Source organism: Salmo trutta, chromosome 32, assembly GCF_901001165.1.
Source record: "Salmo trutta chromosome 32, fSalTru1.1, whole genome shotgun sequence".
In the NCBI taxonomy this organism is placed as follows: Eukaryota; Metazoa; Chordata; class Actinopteri; order Salmoniformes; family Salmonidae; genus Salmo; species Salmo trutta.
The window spans coordinates 28,373,064-28,390,165 of NC_042988.1; the positions used below are offsets into that span (position 1 = coordinate 28,373,064).

The 17,102-nt window shown below is 44.5% G+C and overlaps 1 protein-coding gene across 1 annotated transcript in view; it reads left to right on the plus strand.

The window, feature by feature from the left end:
• LOC115170710 (voltage-dependent T-type calcium channel subunit alpha-1I-like) overlaps positions 1-17,102 on the plus strand; it is a 207,080-nt gene that overhangs the window by 87,737 nt on the left and 102,241 nt on the right. Inside the window, 1 exon segment of the mRNA XM_029726944.1 lies at positions 15,406-15,565. Within this exon segment, the coding sequence (XP_029582804.1) occupies positions 15,406-15,565 (160 nt within the window).

Sequence of the window (17,102 nt, forward strand, 5' to 3'; positions counted from 1 at the left end):
TAACACTGATATGCATGCTGTAAGCTAGTGAGACAGTGTACTGAAACACAGTGAAACAGGACATGTTCCAAACAGCTGTCATCCTTATCCTTGCATCCTTTACTTGTTTCCTTTCCTTTCCCTCAGAGCTAATAGCCTAATGGGCTAAGCTAATGGCAAAGAAACACAGATCACTGCTAACGCTAATGGACTAATGGTGTGGAAACCGAGACACAGAGAGGTGTGCTGGAGTCATCAGTCTGCAGGTACATTTAGTGAGTGCAGGTGTTCTATGGCACAGTCTGTCTCTAATGAGAATTATTGGCGCATAGAGAAATTAGTATTTATATACACATAAAACACACACATGCACACACCACACACACACACACACACACCTCCAACTCGCCTCTCTCTGTGATGAGAATTAGTGAAGACATTACTCTCTCGTCTGGTCCATTACACACACAGAGATTAATCCTAGCACTAATTACCTGGGAAAACAGTTTTCCTTGAGTGCTGACGATAATTCCCATTTTGAAGACACATTCCCAAACATAATTGCGATTTGGGAGCGCTGAAGACTCTGTTCCCTTATCAATGTTTCAGTGGGTGTTGCCACCGGGTAACTCGTTAAATATGAATGGTCATTGAATTAGTGCATGTCATTGCCTCGCTCCGCCAGCTGATAGGAAGATGTAGGGAGGGGTGATACTGATAGTGATGTCATGTTTGGGGAACTGATATAGGCAGACTGGTGACTGGTGAACATGTGTAAACAAACACACTAATATACATGCTGGGACACACACACATGTACACACACATGCTGTGTGTGTGTGTGTGTGTGTGTGTGTGTGTGTGTGTGTGTGTGTGTGTGTGTGTGTGTGTGTGTGTGCACGCGCGCCTGTATTTGTATGAGTGCTCGTGTGTGTGTGTGTATATATATATGTGTGTGTGTGTGAGCACTCACTGTATAGTATAAACATATGGTTGCACCCAGGGGAATGGATAACTGATGAGTATGTCCACACCTCTGCATTAGGCCAGATAGGGGTGAGATACAATAGACATAAAGCAATTGCTTGACATGAGGTCATTTTGACCAAGTTAATATATACAGACAACATCGGCTGAGATTGACCCCAGAGAGACCCAATTTGTACCCTTCCTAGAAGATGAATAATAGTATAGTCTCTCTCTCTCTCTCTCTCTCTCTCTCTCTCTCTCTCTCTCTCTCTCTCTCACTCTCTCTCTCTCTCTCGCTCTCTCCCTCTCCATTTGATACCATTTTCTCCATTTCTGTGCTACTCTCAGGCCCTGCCTCATTTTCTTTACATCCATCCATCCATCCCTCCATCTATCCATCCCTGCATCTCTCCACCCAATTAAGTTGAATGTGATTCTGTGTTAATGAAGCACCTCTAGGGAACCAACACATTTAGATCCTCCCAGAGCCAGTAGTAGAGCAAACACATACTGCACTTTTATTTATCACCCTGTATGTAGCCAGTATCACCCTGTATGTAGCCAGTAACACCCTGTATGTAGCCAGTATAACCCTGTATGTAGCCAGTAACACCCTGTATGTAGCCAGTATAACCCTGTATGTAGCCAGTAACACCCTGTATGTAGCCCGTAACACCATGTATGTAGCCAGTAACACCCTGTATGTAGCCGTAACACCCTGTATGTAGCCCGTAACACCCTGTATGTAGCCTGTAACACCATGTATGTAGCCTGTAACACCCTGTATGTAGCCAGTATCACCCTGTATATAGCCAGTAACACCCTGTATGTAGCCAGTAACACCCTGTATGTAGCCCGTAACACCCTGTATGTAGCCCGTAACACCCTGTATGTAGCCCGTAACACCCTGTATGTAGCCAGTAACACCCTGTATGCGGCCAGTATCACCCTGTATATAGCCAGTAACACCCTGTATGTAGCCCGTAACACCCTGTATATAGCCAGTAACACCCTGTATGCGGCCAGGATCACCCTGTATATAGCCAGTAACACCCTGTATGTAGCCCGTAACACCCTGTATGTAGCCAGTAACACCCTGTATGTAGCCAGTAACACCCTGTATATAGCCAGTAGCACCCTGTATGTAGCCAGTAACACCCTGTATGTAGCCCGTAACACCCTGTATGTAGCCAGTAACACCCTGTATATAGCCAGTAACACCCTGTATATAGCCAGTAACACCCTGTATGTAGCCCGTAACACCCTGTATGTAGCCAGTAGCACCCTGTATGTAGCCAGTAACACCCTGTATATAGCCAGTAGCACCCTGTATGTAGCCAGTAACACCCTGTATATAGCCTGTAACACCCTGTATGTAGCCAGTAACACCCTGTATGTAGCCAGTAACACCCTGTATATAGCCAGGAACACCCTGTATGTAGCCCGTAACACCCTGTATGTAGCCAGTAACACCCTGTATGTAGCCAGTAGCACCCTGTATGTAGCCAGTAACACCCTGTATATAGCCAGTAACACCCTGTATATAGCCAGTAGCACCCTGTATGTAGCCAGTAACACCCTGTATGTAGCCAGTATAACCCTGTATGTAGCCAGTAACACCCTGTATGTAGCCAGTATAACCCTGTATGTAGCCAGTAACACCCTGTATGTAGCCAGTATAACCCTGTATGTAGCCAGTAACACCCTGTATGTAGCCAGTATAACCCTGTATGTAGCCAGTATCACCCTGTATGTAGCCAGTAACACCCTGTATGTAGCCAGTAACACCCTTTATGTAGCCAGTAACACCCTGTATGTAGCCTGTAACACCCTGTATGTAGCCAGTAACACCCTGTATGTAGCCAGTAACACCCTGTATGTAGCCAGTAACACCCTGTATGTAGCCAGTAACACCCTGTATATAGCCAGTAGCACCCTGTATGTAGCCAGTAACACCCTGTATATAGCCTGTAACACCCTGTATGTAGCCAGTAACACCCTGTATATAGCCTGTAACACCCTGTATGTAGCCAGTAACACCCTGTATGTAGCCAGTAACACCCTGTATGTAGCCAGTAACACCCTGTATATAGCCAGGAACACCCTGTATGTAGCCCGTAACACCCTGTATGTAGCCAGTAACACCCTGTATGTAGCCAGTAGCACCCTGTATGTAGCCAGTAACACCCTGTATATAGCCAGTAACACCCTGTATATAGCCAGTAGCACCCTGTATGTAGCCAGTAACACCCTGTATGTAGCCAGTATAACCCTGTATGTAGCCAGTAACACCCTGTATGTAGCCAGTATAACCCTGTATGTAGCCAGTAACACCCTGTATGTAGCCAGTATAACCCTGTATGTAGCCAGTAACACCCTGTATGTAGCCAGTATAACCCTGTATGTAGCCAGTATCACCCTGTATGTAGCCAGTAACACCCTGTATGTAGCCAGTAACACCCTTTATGTAGCCAGTAACACCCTGTATGTAGCCTGTAACACCCTGTATGTAGCCAGTAACACCCTGTATGTAGCCAGTAACACCCTGTATGTAGCCAGTAACACCCTGTATGTAGCCAGTAACACCCTGTATATAGCCAGTAGCACCCTGTATGTAGCCAGTAACACCCTGTATATAGCCTGTAACACCCTGTATGTAGCCAGTAACACCCTGTATATAGCCAGTAACACCCTGTATATAGCCAGGAACACCCTGTATGTAGCCCGTAACACCCTGTATGTAGCCAGTAACACCCTGTATGTAGCCAGTAGCACCCTGTATGTAGCCAGTAACACCCTGTATATAGCCAGTAACACCCTGTATATAGCCAGTAACACCCTGTATATAGCCAGTAGCACCCTGTATGTAGCCAGTAACACCCTGTATGTAGCCAGTATAACCCTGTATGTAGCCAGTAACACCCTGTATGTAGCCAGTATAACCCTGTATGTAGCCAGTAACACCCTGTATGTAGCCAGTATAACCCTGTATGTAGCCAGTAACACCCTGTATGTAGCCAGTATAACCCTGTATGTAGCCAGTATCACCCTGTATGTAGCCAGTAACACCCTGTATGTAGCCAGTAACACCCTTTATGTAGCCAGTAACACCCTGTATGTAGCCTGTAACACCCTGTATGTAGCCAGTAACACCCTGTATGTAGCCAGTAACACCCTGTATGTAGCCAGTAACACCCTGTATGTAGCCAGTAACACCATGTATGTAGCCAGTAACACCATGTATGTAGCCAGTAACACCCTGTATGTAGCCAGTAACACCCTGTATATAGCCAGTAGCACTCTGTATGTAGCCAGTAACACCCTGTATGTAGCCAGTAACACCCTGTATGTAGCCAGTAACACCCTGTATGTAGCCAGTAGCACTCTGTATGTAGCCAGTAGCACTCTGTATGTAGCCAGTAACACCATGTATGTAGCCAGTATAACCCTGTATGTAGCAAGTGTGCCCTGTTCAAAGCCCACGGTGAAGTGGTGTTATTGAGGGCGTGTAGTAAAGAGTAGGATTATGTGTTTTCACATGCAAAAGTGAATGGTTTTGATGAAAACACTTTAGCTGCCTTCCCAATGAAAAGTAGTTTGATAAGAGATGTGTGTTTTTGGACGATGCTGTTGACAACATGACCAAGCAGTGCAGATAACTGTTCCATCTGAGAAGGGCACTCCTGCCATGACGATGCTGTTGACAACATGACCAAGCAGTGCAGATAACTGTTCCATCTGACAAGGGCACTCCTGCCATGACGTGCTGCAGCAGTATGTCTAACAACAGAAACATCTCTAGAACGACACATTGATCTCTTGCGAAATGCGCAATTAAATGGGAATTACACAAAAAAATCTACATTTGTTAGCTTTTTTTCAGACCTCAAAAATTGTCTTCGGATGTGATTTAAGCATTGACATGGACTCAGAACATCCATTTTCGTTGTTTCTCTGTGAAGAATTGTAATAATTGTCCCTCTATAGGTATACATACATTAGTTCCTCTATAGGAAGGCATACATTAGTTCCTCAATAAGTAGGCATACATTAGTTCCTCTATAGGTAGACATACATTAGTTCCTCTATAGGTAGACATACATACATTTCCAAGATTGCAGACGTGGTTTGTCGTCCTCTCGTTTACTTTTTGTATTTTTTGTATTTTTTGTATATATTTCAATTTATTTTCAATTTTTTCCCATTTTTAAATTAAATATACCTTCCGTAACCCGCCTCAGCCAATGTGACACAGATCCGCTATTTTTGAGCGTCCTTATAGCCAGAACCTCCATCAGAAGCTAGCCGTCAGTAGCTAACCAGCTAATTAGCTACTAGCTATTTAGTCATTGTTACTCCTGATCATCACAGCTAGCTAGCTGCCACCGAGTGACCCAGCCTCGAAGCTAGCCCTGAGCTGGCCCACCTCCCGGCCTACTCTGTGACCATTCGGCTATTCAGCCGATGCCTCCCGGACTCTACCCCAATATGGCTAGATTCCACTACTCCTCTGGATCCTTGCCGTAAGCTCTGGACCTTTGCATCGGATCATCGCTGCTAGCTAGCTGCTACCGAGTGGCTATAGTGGCTAAAGCCCCTGCCCCGAAGCTAGCACCAGTTAGCCGCGAGGCAGGCGCATCTCCCGGCTAGCAAACTAAATTACTACAACTACAATACCTCTTTCGCCATCTGGTCCGGACCCTTTGTCGACACTCTGCCCCGCCGTACCACCACGACTGGTCCGCCGACGTAACTCCATCCGCTGTGCCCTCAACCGGCCTTTGCCGGACGTTGGAGCAGACGCTTATACTTACCCTGGCCTGCTAACTTTAAACGCTGTGTCTCCCGCATGCTAGCGTAGTAAAGACTACCACGCTGCTTCCCTGTTCCATCTATTGCTGTTCGCTGGACCCTATGATCACTTGTCTACATAGCTGATGCCTGCTGGACTGTTCATTAATCACGGTACTCCATTTTGTTTATTTTTTGTTTATCTGTCGGCCCCAGCCTCGAACTCAGGCCCTGTGTGTAGTTAACCAACCCTCTCTGCCCATTCATTGCCATTTTACCTGTTGTTGTTGTCTTTAGCTGATTAGCTGTTGTTGTCTTACCCGCTGTTGTCTTAGCTAGCTCTCCCAATCAACACCTGTGATTGCTTTATGCCTCGCTTTATGTCTCTCTCAAATGTCAATATGCCTTGTACACTGTTGTTTAGGATAGAGCCCCTAATCCCACTCAACATGCCTCAGATGCTCCTTTGTCCCACCTCCGACACATGCGGTGACCTCACCCAGCATAACTAGCCCGTCCAGAGATGCAACCTCTCTTATCATCACTCGGTGCCTGGGTTTACCTCCACTGTACCCGCACCACAACATACCCCTGTCTGTACATTATGCCCTGAATCTATTCTACCACGCCCAGAAATCTGCTCCTTTTATTCTCTGTCCCCAACACACTAGATGACCAGTTTTGATAGCCTTTAGCCGTACCCTCATCCTACTCCTCCTCTGTCCTCGGATGATGTGGAGGTTAACCCAGGCCCTGCGTGTCCCCAGGCACTCTCATTTGTTGACTTCTGTAATCGTAAAAGCCTTGGTTTCATTCATGTTAACATCAGAAGCCTCCTACCTAAGTTTGTTTTACTCACTGCTTTAGCACACTCCCCCAACCCTGATGTCCTTGCCGTGTCTGAATCCTGGCTTAGGAAGGCCATCAAAAATTCTGAGATTTCCATACCCAACTACAACATTTTCTGTCAAGATATAACTGCCAAAGGGGGAGGAGTTGCAATCTACTCCAGAGATAGCCTGCAAAGAAATGTCTCTCACTGTTGCCGCCTGTTATAGACCCCCCTCAGCTCCCAGCTGTGCCCTGGACACCATATATGAATTGATTGCCCCCCCATCTATCTTCAGAGTTCGTTCTGTTAGGTGACCTAAACTGGGATATGCTTAACACCCTGGCAGTCCTACAATCTAAGCTAGATGCCCTCAATCTAACACAAATTATCAAGGAACCCACCAGGTACAACCCTAAATCCAGAAACATGGGCACCCTCATAGATATTATCTTGACCAAGTTGCCCTCCAAGTACACCTCTGCTGTTTTCAATCAGGATCTCAGCGATCACTGCCTCATTGCCTGCATCTGCTAAGGGTCCGCGGTCAAACAACCACCCCTCATCAAATCAAATCAAATGTATTTATATAGCCCTTCTTACATCAGCTGATATATCAAAGTGCTGTACAGAAACCCAGCCTAAAACCCCAAACAGCAAGCAATGCAGGTGTAGAAGCACGGTGGCTAGGAAAAACTCCCTAGAAAGGCAAAAACCTAGGAAGAAACCTAGAGAGGAACCAGGCTATGAGGGGTTGCCAGTCCTCTTCTGGCTGTGCCGGGCGGAGATTATAACAGAACATGGCCAATATGTTCAAATGTTCATAAATGACCAGCATGGTCAAATAATAGTAATCACAGTGAACAGGTCAGGGTTCCATAGGCAGAACAGTTGAAACTGGAGCAGCAGCACGGCCAGGTGGACTGGGGACAACAAGGAGTCATCATGCCAGGTAGTCCTGAGGCATGGTCCTAGGGCTCAGGTCCTCCGAGAGAAAGAGAGAAAGAAAGAAAGAAAGAAAGAAAGAAAGAAAGAAAGAAAGAGAGAATTAGAGAGAGCATACTTAAATTCACACACGACACCGGATAAGACAGGAGAAATACTCCAGATATAACAGACTGACCCTAGCCCCCCCGACACATAAACTACTGCAGCATAAATACTGGAGGCTGAGACAGGAGGGGTCAGGAGACACTGTGGCCCCATCCGATGATACCCCCAGACAGGGCCAAACAGGCAGGAAATAACCCCACCCACTATGCCAAAGCACAGCCCCCACACCACTAGAGGGATATCTTCAACAACCAACTTTCCATCCTGAGACAAGGCCGAGTATAGCCCACAAAGATCCCTGCCACGGCACAACCCAAGGGGGGGCACCAACCCAGACAGGAAGACCACGTCAGTGACTCAACTCAAGTGACGCACCCCTCCAAGGGACGGAATGGAAGAGCACCGGTAAGCCAATGGCTCGGCCCCTGTAATAGGGTTAGAGGCAGAGAATCCCAGTGGAGAGAGGGGAACCGGCTATGCAGAGACAGCAAGGGCGGTTCGTTGCTCCAGTGCCTTTCCGTTCACCTTCACACTCCTGGGCCAGACTACACTCAATCATAGGACCTACTGAAGAAATTAGTCTTCAATAAAGACTTAAAGGTTGAGACCGAGTCTGCGTCTCTCACATGGGTAGGCAGACCATTACATAAAAATGGAGCTCTATAGGAGAAAGCCCTGCCTCCAGGGGTTTGCTTAGAAATTATAGGGACAATTAGGAGGCCTGCGTCTTGTGACCGTAGCGTACGTGTAGGTATGTACGGCATGACCAAATCGGAAAGATAGGTAGGAGCAAGCCCATGTAATGCTTTGTAGGTTAGCAGTAAAACCTTGAAATCAGCCCTTGCCTTAACAGGAAGCCAGTGTAGGGTGGCTAGCACTGGAGTAATATGATCAAATGTTTTGGTTCTTGTCAGGATTCTACCAGCCGTATTTAGCACTAACTGAAGTTTATTTAGTGCTTTATCTGGGTAAGTAGAGCATTGCAGTAGTCTAACCTAGAAGTAATAAAAGCATGGATTAATTTTTCTGTGTCAATTTTGGACAGAAACTTTCAGATTTTTGCAATGTTACGCAGATAGAAAAAAGCTGTCCTTGAAACAATCTTGATATGTTCGTCAACAGAGAGATCAGGGTCCAGAGTAACGCCGAGGTCCTTCAGTTTTATTTGAGATGACTGTACAACCATCAAGATTAATTGTCAGATTCAACAGAAGATCTCTTTGTTTCTTGGGTCCAAGAACAAGCATCTCTGTTTTGTCCGAGTTTAAAAGTAGAACGTTTGCAGCCATCCACTTCCTTATGTTTGAAACACAGGCTTCCAGCAAGGGCAATTTTGGAGCTTCACCATGTTTCATTGAAATGTACAGCTGTGTGTCATCCACATAGCAGTGAAAGTTAACATTATGTTTTCGAATGACATCCCCAAGAGGTAAAATATATAGTGAAAACAATAGTGGTCCTAAAACGGAACCTTGAGGAACATCGAAATTTACAGTTGATTTGTCAGAGGACAAACCATTCACAGAGACAAACATATCTTTCCGAAAGATAAGATCTAAACCAGGCCAGAACTTGTCCGTGTAGACCAATTTGGGTTTCCAATCTCTCCAAAAGTATGTGGTGATTGATGGTATCAAAAGCAGCACTAAGGTCTAGGAGCACGAGGACAGATCCAGAGCCTCGGTCTGATGCCATTAAAAGGTAATTTACCACCTTCACAAGTGCAGTCTCAGTGCTATGATGGGATCTAAAACCAGACTGAAGCATTTCGTATACATTGCTTTTTCAAAAAAATGGGAGAGGAATGGGAGATTCGATATAGGTCGATAGTTTTTTAGATTTTCTGGGTCAAGGTTTGGCTTTTTAAAGAGAGGCTTTATTACTGCCACTTTTAGTGAGTTTGGTACACCACCGGTGGATAGAGAGCCGTTTATTATGTTCAACATAGGAGGAGGGCCAAGCACAGGAAGCAGCTCTTTCAGTAGTTTAGTTGGAATAGGGTCCAGTATGAAGCTTGAAGGTTTAGAGGCCATAATTACTTTCATCATTGTGTCAAGAGTTAAAGTACTAAAACACTTGAGTGTCTCCCTTGATCCTAGGTCCTGGCAGAGTTGTGTAGACTCAGGACAACTGAGCTTTGGAGGAATACGCAGATTTAAAGAGGAGTCCATAATTTGCTTTCTAATGATCATGATCTTTTCCTCAAAGAAATTCATGAATTAATTACTGCTGAAGTGAAAGCCATCCTCTCTTGGGGAATGCTGCTTTTTAGTTAGCTTTGCGACAGTATCAAAAATACATTTCGTATTGTTCTTATTTTCCTCACTTAGGTTGGAAAAATAGGATGATCGAGCAGCAGTGAGGGCTCTTCGATACTCCACGGTACTGTCTTTCCAAGCTAGTCGGAAGACTTCCAGTTTGGTGTGGCACCTTTTCGTTCCAATTTTCTGGAAGCTTGCTTCAGAGCTCGGGTATTTTCTGTATACCAGGGAGCTAGTTTCTCATGACAAATGTTTTTAGTTTTTAGGGGTGCAACTGTATTTAAGGTATTGTGCAAGGTTAAATTGAGTTCCTCAGTTAGGTGGTTAACTGATTTTTGTCCTCTGACGTCCTTGGGTAGGCGGGGGAGTCTGAAAGGGCATCAAGGAATCTTTGGGTTGTCTGAGAATTTATAGCTCCACTTTCATCCTCCTTGGTTGGGGTCTGAGCAGATTATTTGTTGCGATTGCAAACATCACTGTCAAACGCTCCCTAAAACACTTCTGCGAGCAGGCTTTTCTAATCGACCTTGCCCGGGTGTCCTGGAAGGATATTGACCTCATCCCGTCAGTCGAGGATGCCTGGTCGTTCTTTAACCTCTTACATCTAGATGTGCCGCTAGCGGAATGCCTCGCCAATATCCAATGATAGAGCGTGGTGCGAATTACAAACTCCTCAAAAATCCCAAAACTTCAATTTTTCAAACATATGACTATTTTACACCATTTTAAAGACAAGACTCTCCTTTATCTAACCACATTGTCCGATTTCAAAAAGGCTTTACAACGAAAGCAAAACATTAGATTATGTCAGGAGAGTACCCAGCCAGAAATAATCAAACACCCATTTTTCAAGCTAGCATATAATGTCACAAAAACCAAAACCACAGCTAAATGCAGCACTAACCTTTGATGATCTTCATCAGATGACTCTCCTAGGACATTATGTTATACAATACATGCATGTTTTGTTCAATCAAGTTCATATTTATATCAAAAAACAGCTTTTTACATTAGCATGTGACGTTCAGAACTAGAATACCCACCGAAAACTTCCAGTGAATTTACTAAATTACTCACGATAAACGTTCACAAAAAACATAACAATTGTTTTAAGAATTATAGATACAGAACTCCTTTATGCAATCGCGGTGTCCGATTTTAAAATAGCTTTTCGGTGAAAGCACATTTTGCAATATTCTGAGTAGATAGCCCGGCCATCATGGCTAGCTATTTTGACACCCACCAAGTTTGGCACTCACCAAACTCAGATTTACTATAAGAAAAATTGGATTACCTTTGCTGTTCTTCGTCAGAATGCACTCCCAGGACTTCTACTTCAACACCCAATGTTGATTTGGTTCCAAATAATCCATAGTTATATCCAAATAGCTGCATTTTGTTTTTGCGTTCCAGACACTATCCGAACGGTGATGCGCCGGCGCGTATCGTGACAAAAAATGTCAAAATATTCCATTACCGTACTTCGAAGCATGTCAAACGCTGTTTAAAATATTTTTTTTGTGCGATTATTCTTGTAAGATAGACATAATATTCCGACCGGGAGACCTTGTTTTCGTTCAAACACTGAAAATAAAAAATGGAGTCTTCACATGCACGCGCGCACCCGTGTCATTGTTCTCAGAACGACCACTTTCCAAAACCCCTACTGTTTTTCGCCCAGGGACTGCAGAGTCATCATTCCCCATTCTGGCTCCTTCTGAGATCCTATGGTAGCCTTAGAAAATGTCACGTTGCAGCAGAGATCCTCGATTTTCGAAAAAGAAGCTATAGAATGCCAAGAAATGGTCAGAGAGGGCACTTCCTGTATGGAACCTTCTCAGGTTTTGGCCTGCCATATGAGTTCTGTTATACTCACAGACACCATTCAAACAGTTTTAGAAACTTTAGGGTGTTTTCTATCCTCACCATCTTAAATAAGCATGCCCCTTTCAAAAAATGTAGAACTAAGAACAGATATTGGCCTTGTTTCACTTCAAACCTGATTGCCCTCGACCAGCACAAAAACATCCTGTGGCGGACTGCACTAGCATCGAATAGTCCCAGGAACCAATACATGCAGTCAGTCAAGAAAACAAAGGCTACCTTTTTCAAACAGAAATTTGCATCCTGTAGCTCTAACTCCAAATAGTTTTGGGACACTGTAAAGTCCATGGAGAATAAGAGCAACTCCTCCCAGCTGCCCACTGCACTGAGGCTAGGTAACACTGTCACCACCAAAAAATCCACGATAATTGAGAATTTCAATAAGCATTTCTCTACGGCTGGTCATGCTTTCCTCCTGGCTTCCCCAACCCCGGGCCAACAGCTCCGCACCCCCCACAGCTACCTACCCAAGCCTCCCCAGCTTCTCCTTCACCCAAATCCAGATAGCAGATGTTCTGAAAGAGCTGCAAAACCTGGACCCGTACAAATCAGCTGGGCTATACAATCTGGACCCTCTCTTCCTGAAATTATCTGCCGCCATTGTTGCAACCGCTATTACCAGTCTGTTCAACCTCTCTTCCGTATTGTCCGAGATCCCTAAAGATTGGAAAGCTGCCGCGGTCATCCCCCTCTTCAAAGGGGGTGACACTCTAGACCCAAACTGTTATAGACCTATATCCATCCTGCCCTGCCTTTCTAAAGTCTTCGAAAGTCAAGTTAATAAACAGATCACTGACCATTTCGAATCCCACCGTACCTTCTCTGCTGTGCAAAACGGTTTTCGAGCTGGTCACGGGTGCACCTCAGCCACGCTCAAGGTACTAAACAATGTCATAACGGCCATTGATAAAAGACAGTACTGAAGACAGACAGTCTTCATCGACCTGGCTAAGGCTTTCGACTCTGTCAATCACCGTATTCTTATCGGCAGACTCAACAGCCTTGGTTTCTCTAATGACTGCCTACCCTGGTTCACCAACTACTTCTCAGACAGAGTTCAGTGTATCAAATCGGAGGGCCTTTTGTCCGAACCTCTGGCAGTCTCTATGGGGGTACCACAGGGTTCAATTCTCGGGCCGACTCTTTTCTCTGTGTATATCAATGATGTCGCTCTTGCTGCGGGTGATTCCCTGATCCACCTCTATGCAGACGACACCATTCTGTATACATCTGGCCCTTCTTTGGACACTGTGTTAACTAACCTCCAAACAAGCTTCAATGCCACACAATACTCCTTCCGTGGCCTCCAACTGCTCTTAAACGCTAGTAAAACCAAATGCATGCTTTTCAACCATTCGCTGCCCGCACCCGCCTGTCTGACTAGCATCACTACTCTGGACGGTTCTGACTTAGAATATGTGGACAACTACAAATACCTAGGTGTCTGGCTAGACTGTAAACTCTCCTTCCAGACTCATGTTAAACATCTCCAATCCAAAATTAAATCTAGAATCGGCTTCCTATTTCGCTACAAAGCCTCCTTCACTCACGCCTCCAAACATACCCTCGTAAAACTGACTATTCTACCGATCCTCGACTTCGGCGATGTCATTTACAAAATAGCTTCCAATACTCTACTCAACAAACTGTATGCAGTTTATCACAGTTCCATCCATTTTATCACCAAAGCCCCTTGTACCACCTACCACTGCGACCTGTATGCTCTAATCGGCTGGCCCTTGCTACATATTCATCACCAGACCCACTGGCTCCAGGTCATCTATAAGTCTTTGCTAGGTAAAGCTCCGCCTTATCTTAGCTCACTGGTCACGATAACAACAACCACCCGTAGCACACGCTCCAGCAGGTATATCTCACTGGTCATCCCCAAAGCCAACACCTCCTTTGGCCGCCTTTCCTTCCAGTTCTCTGCTGCCAATGACTGGAACGAATTGCAAAAATCGCTGAAGCTGTAGACTTATATTTCCCTTACTAACTTTAAACATCAGCTATCTGAGCAGCTAACCGATCGCTACAGCTGTACATAGCCCATCTGTAAATAGCCCACCCAATCTACCTACCTCATCCCCATATTGTTTTAATTAACTTTTCTGCTCTTTTGCACACCAGTATTTCTACTTGCACATCACCATCTGCTCATCTATGACTCGTGTTAATTTGCTAAATTGTAAATACTTCGCTACTATGGCCTATTTATTGCCTTACCTCCTCGTGCCATTTGCACACACTGTCTATATAGACTTTCTTTTTTTTCTCTTCTATTGTGTTATTGGCTGTACGCTTGTTTATTCCATGTGTAACTCTGTGGTGTTTTTTGTGTCGCACTGCTTTGCTTTATCTTGGCCAGGTTGCAGTTGTAAATGAGAACTTGTTCTCAACTAGCTTACGTGGTTAAATTTTTTTTTTTTTATAAAATGAGTTCCTCTATAGGTATACATACATTAGTTCCTCTATAGGTATACATACATTAGTTCCTCTATAGGTATACATACATTAGTTCCTCTATAGGTATACATACATTAGTTCGTCTATAGGTATACATACATTAGTTCCTCTATAGGCAGACATACATTAGTTCCTCTATAGGTATACATACATTAGTTCGTCTATAGGTATACATACATTAGTTCCTCTAAAGGCAGACATACATTAGTTCCTCTATAGGTATACATACATTAGTTCCTCTATAGGTATACATACATTAGTTCCTCTATAGGTATACATACATTAGTTCCTCTATAGGTATACATACATTAGTTCGTCTATAGGTATACATACATTAGTTCCTCTATAGGCAGACATACATTAGTTCCTCTATAGGTATACATACATTAGTTCCTCTATAGGTATACATACATTAGTTCCTCTATAGGTATACATACATTAGTTACTCTATAGGTATACATACATTAGTTCCTCTATAGGCAGACATACATTAGTTCCTCTATAGGTATGTATCTGCCTCTCCCTCTTTCTTCCTCTCCCCCTCTCTTTTTCTCTCTCACCGACCTCACTGTTGTACCTGGGTTGTATTAATCGCATGTGGCGTCTCTTCTCATGAAACACAGCGTGACATACATGTGCGTGCGTGCGTACACACACACACACACACACACACACACACACACACACACACACACACACACACACACACACACCTGTCAGTGAATCTCTCTGAGTGGTGTCAGTCCTACAGAGAACATTGCCAGTCGCCACTACTCTTCCTCATTACTGCCATCAGCTGTCTTTATGTCATCATCACGGGACATATCTTCCCCATCTGCTCATGTACTAATCATGTTTCATTATGTAATCAACGTGGGCCAGGTCCAACGGTAGCCTCTCATGTGTCATTATGCCATCCCTTGGGGATATGGGATATGGGACTGGTCCACCATCCACCTACATGGACAGAAACATGTCTATGCTACTTTGGAAGGCCTGAATGTCCTGTGTTCTGTGTCCATATGTTTTGTGTCTATTTGTGTGTTTTAGATACAGTACGTGTGTCCTGCTGTTACTACTCAACAATATTCTCATTTTATATGACTGTGTGTGTGTGTATTATAATGCAAGTGTGTGTGTTTGTGTATTATAATGCATGTGTGTATGTTTTAGGTATGCGTATCCTGGTGAATCTCCTCCTGGACACTCTGCCCATGCTGGGAAACGTCCTCCTGCTTTGTTTCTTCGTCTTCTTCATCTTCGGCATCATTGGAGTGCAGCTTTGGGCGGGATTACTGAGGAACCGATGCTACCTCGAGGAAAACTTCACCCTGTGAGTGACTGTGTGTGTGTGTGTGTGTGTGTGTGTGTGTGTGTGTGTGTGTGTGTGTGTGTGTGTGTGTGTGTGTGTGTGTGTGTGTGTGTGTGTGTGTGTGTGCGAGTGTTAATTTGATTGTGGTGTGATTTATTCTCAACAAGACTACCTTCTTCCAGTCAGTAGCTGTATGTGATTAAATTCCCGGTCACCTCTCCATATTCATGACCGAGATGTAACATGAATGCCCACCCTAACCTTGCCAATGACAGAATGGCACTGTATGTGAGTGAAGTCAGTGAGTGAGTGGGTCTGTACGTGTGTGTGTGTTAATACTTTTGTGTGTGTGTGTGTGTGTGTGTGTGTGTGTGTGTGTGTGTGTGTGTGTGTGTGTGCGCATGCACATGCGTGTGTGCTCTCCTGGTGAGGTATAATCTGATTCAGAGGGGTGTCTGTGTTCCTGACAGTGTCTCCTTCCAGAGTGTGTGTTCTCTCTATGCTGACCTCAGCTTGTATTAATCATTGGTCTAATGCCAGAGAGAAAGAGGACCAATGTCCAATTTTTTATATTTTTTTATGAAACCTTTATTTAATCTGGACAAGTCCTACGTGGCTGACTCTGTCCCTCAGTTAAACTGTAAGCACTCCTAGTTGGAAGTCACCTTTTAGAAAGGTGTAAGATAATGCTGAAACCCAAAGCCATGTCTTATTAACCTTAAACACCTTTTGCATAAATGGTGGACACTTTAAGCACTGCTAAGAGTGTGCAAATCTGTCATCAAGGTAAAGGGTGGCTACTTTGAAAATAGCACTTTTTTGGTTACTACATGATTCCATATTTGTTATTTCATAGTTTTTATGTTTTCACTATTATTCTACTATGTAGAAAATAGTCAAAATAAAGAATAACCCTGGAATGAGTACATGTGTCCAAACTTTTGACTGGTACTGTGTGTGTATATATACTGCTCAAAAAAATAAAGGGAACACTTAAACAACACAATGTAACTCCAAGTCAATCCCACTTCTGTGAAATCAAACTGTCCACTTAGGAAGCAACACTGATTGACAATAAATTTCACATGCTGTTGTGCAAATGGAATAGACAACAGGTGGAAATTATAGGCAATTAGCAAGACACCCCCAATAAAGGAGTGGTTCTGCAGGTGTTGACCACAGACCACTTCTCAGTTCCTATGCTTCCTGGCTGATGTTTTGGTCACTTTTGAATGCTGGCGGTGCTTTCACTCTAGTAGTAGCATGAGACGGAGTCTACAACCCACACAAGTGGCTCAGGTAGTGCAGCTCATCCAGGATGGCACATCAATGCGAGCTGTGGCAAGAAGGTTTGCTGTGTCTGTCAGCGTAGTGTCCAGAGCATGGAGGCGCTACCAGGAGACAGGCCAGTACATTAGGAGATGTGAAGGAGGCCGTAGGAGGGCAACAACCCAGCAGCAGGACTGCTACCTCCGCCTTTGTGCAAGGAGGAGCAGGAGGAGCACTGCCAGAGCCCTGCAAAATGACCTCCAGCAGGCCACAAATGTGCATGTGTCTG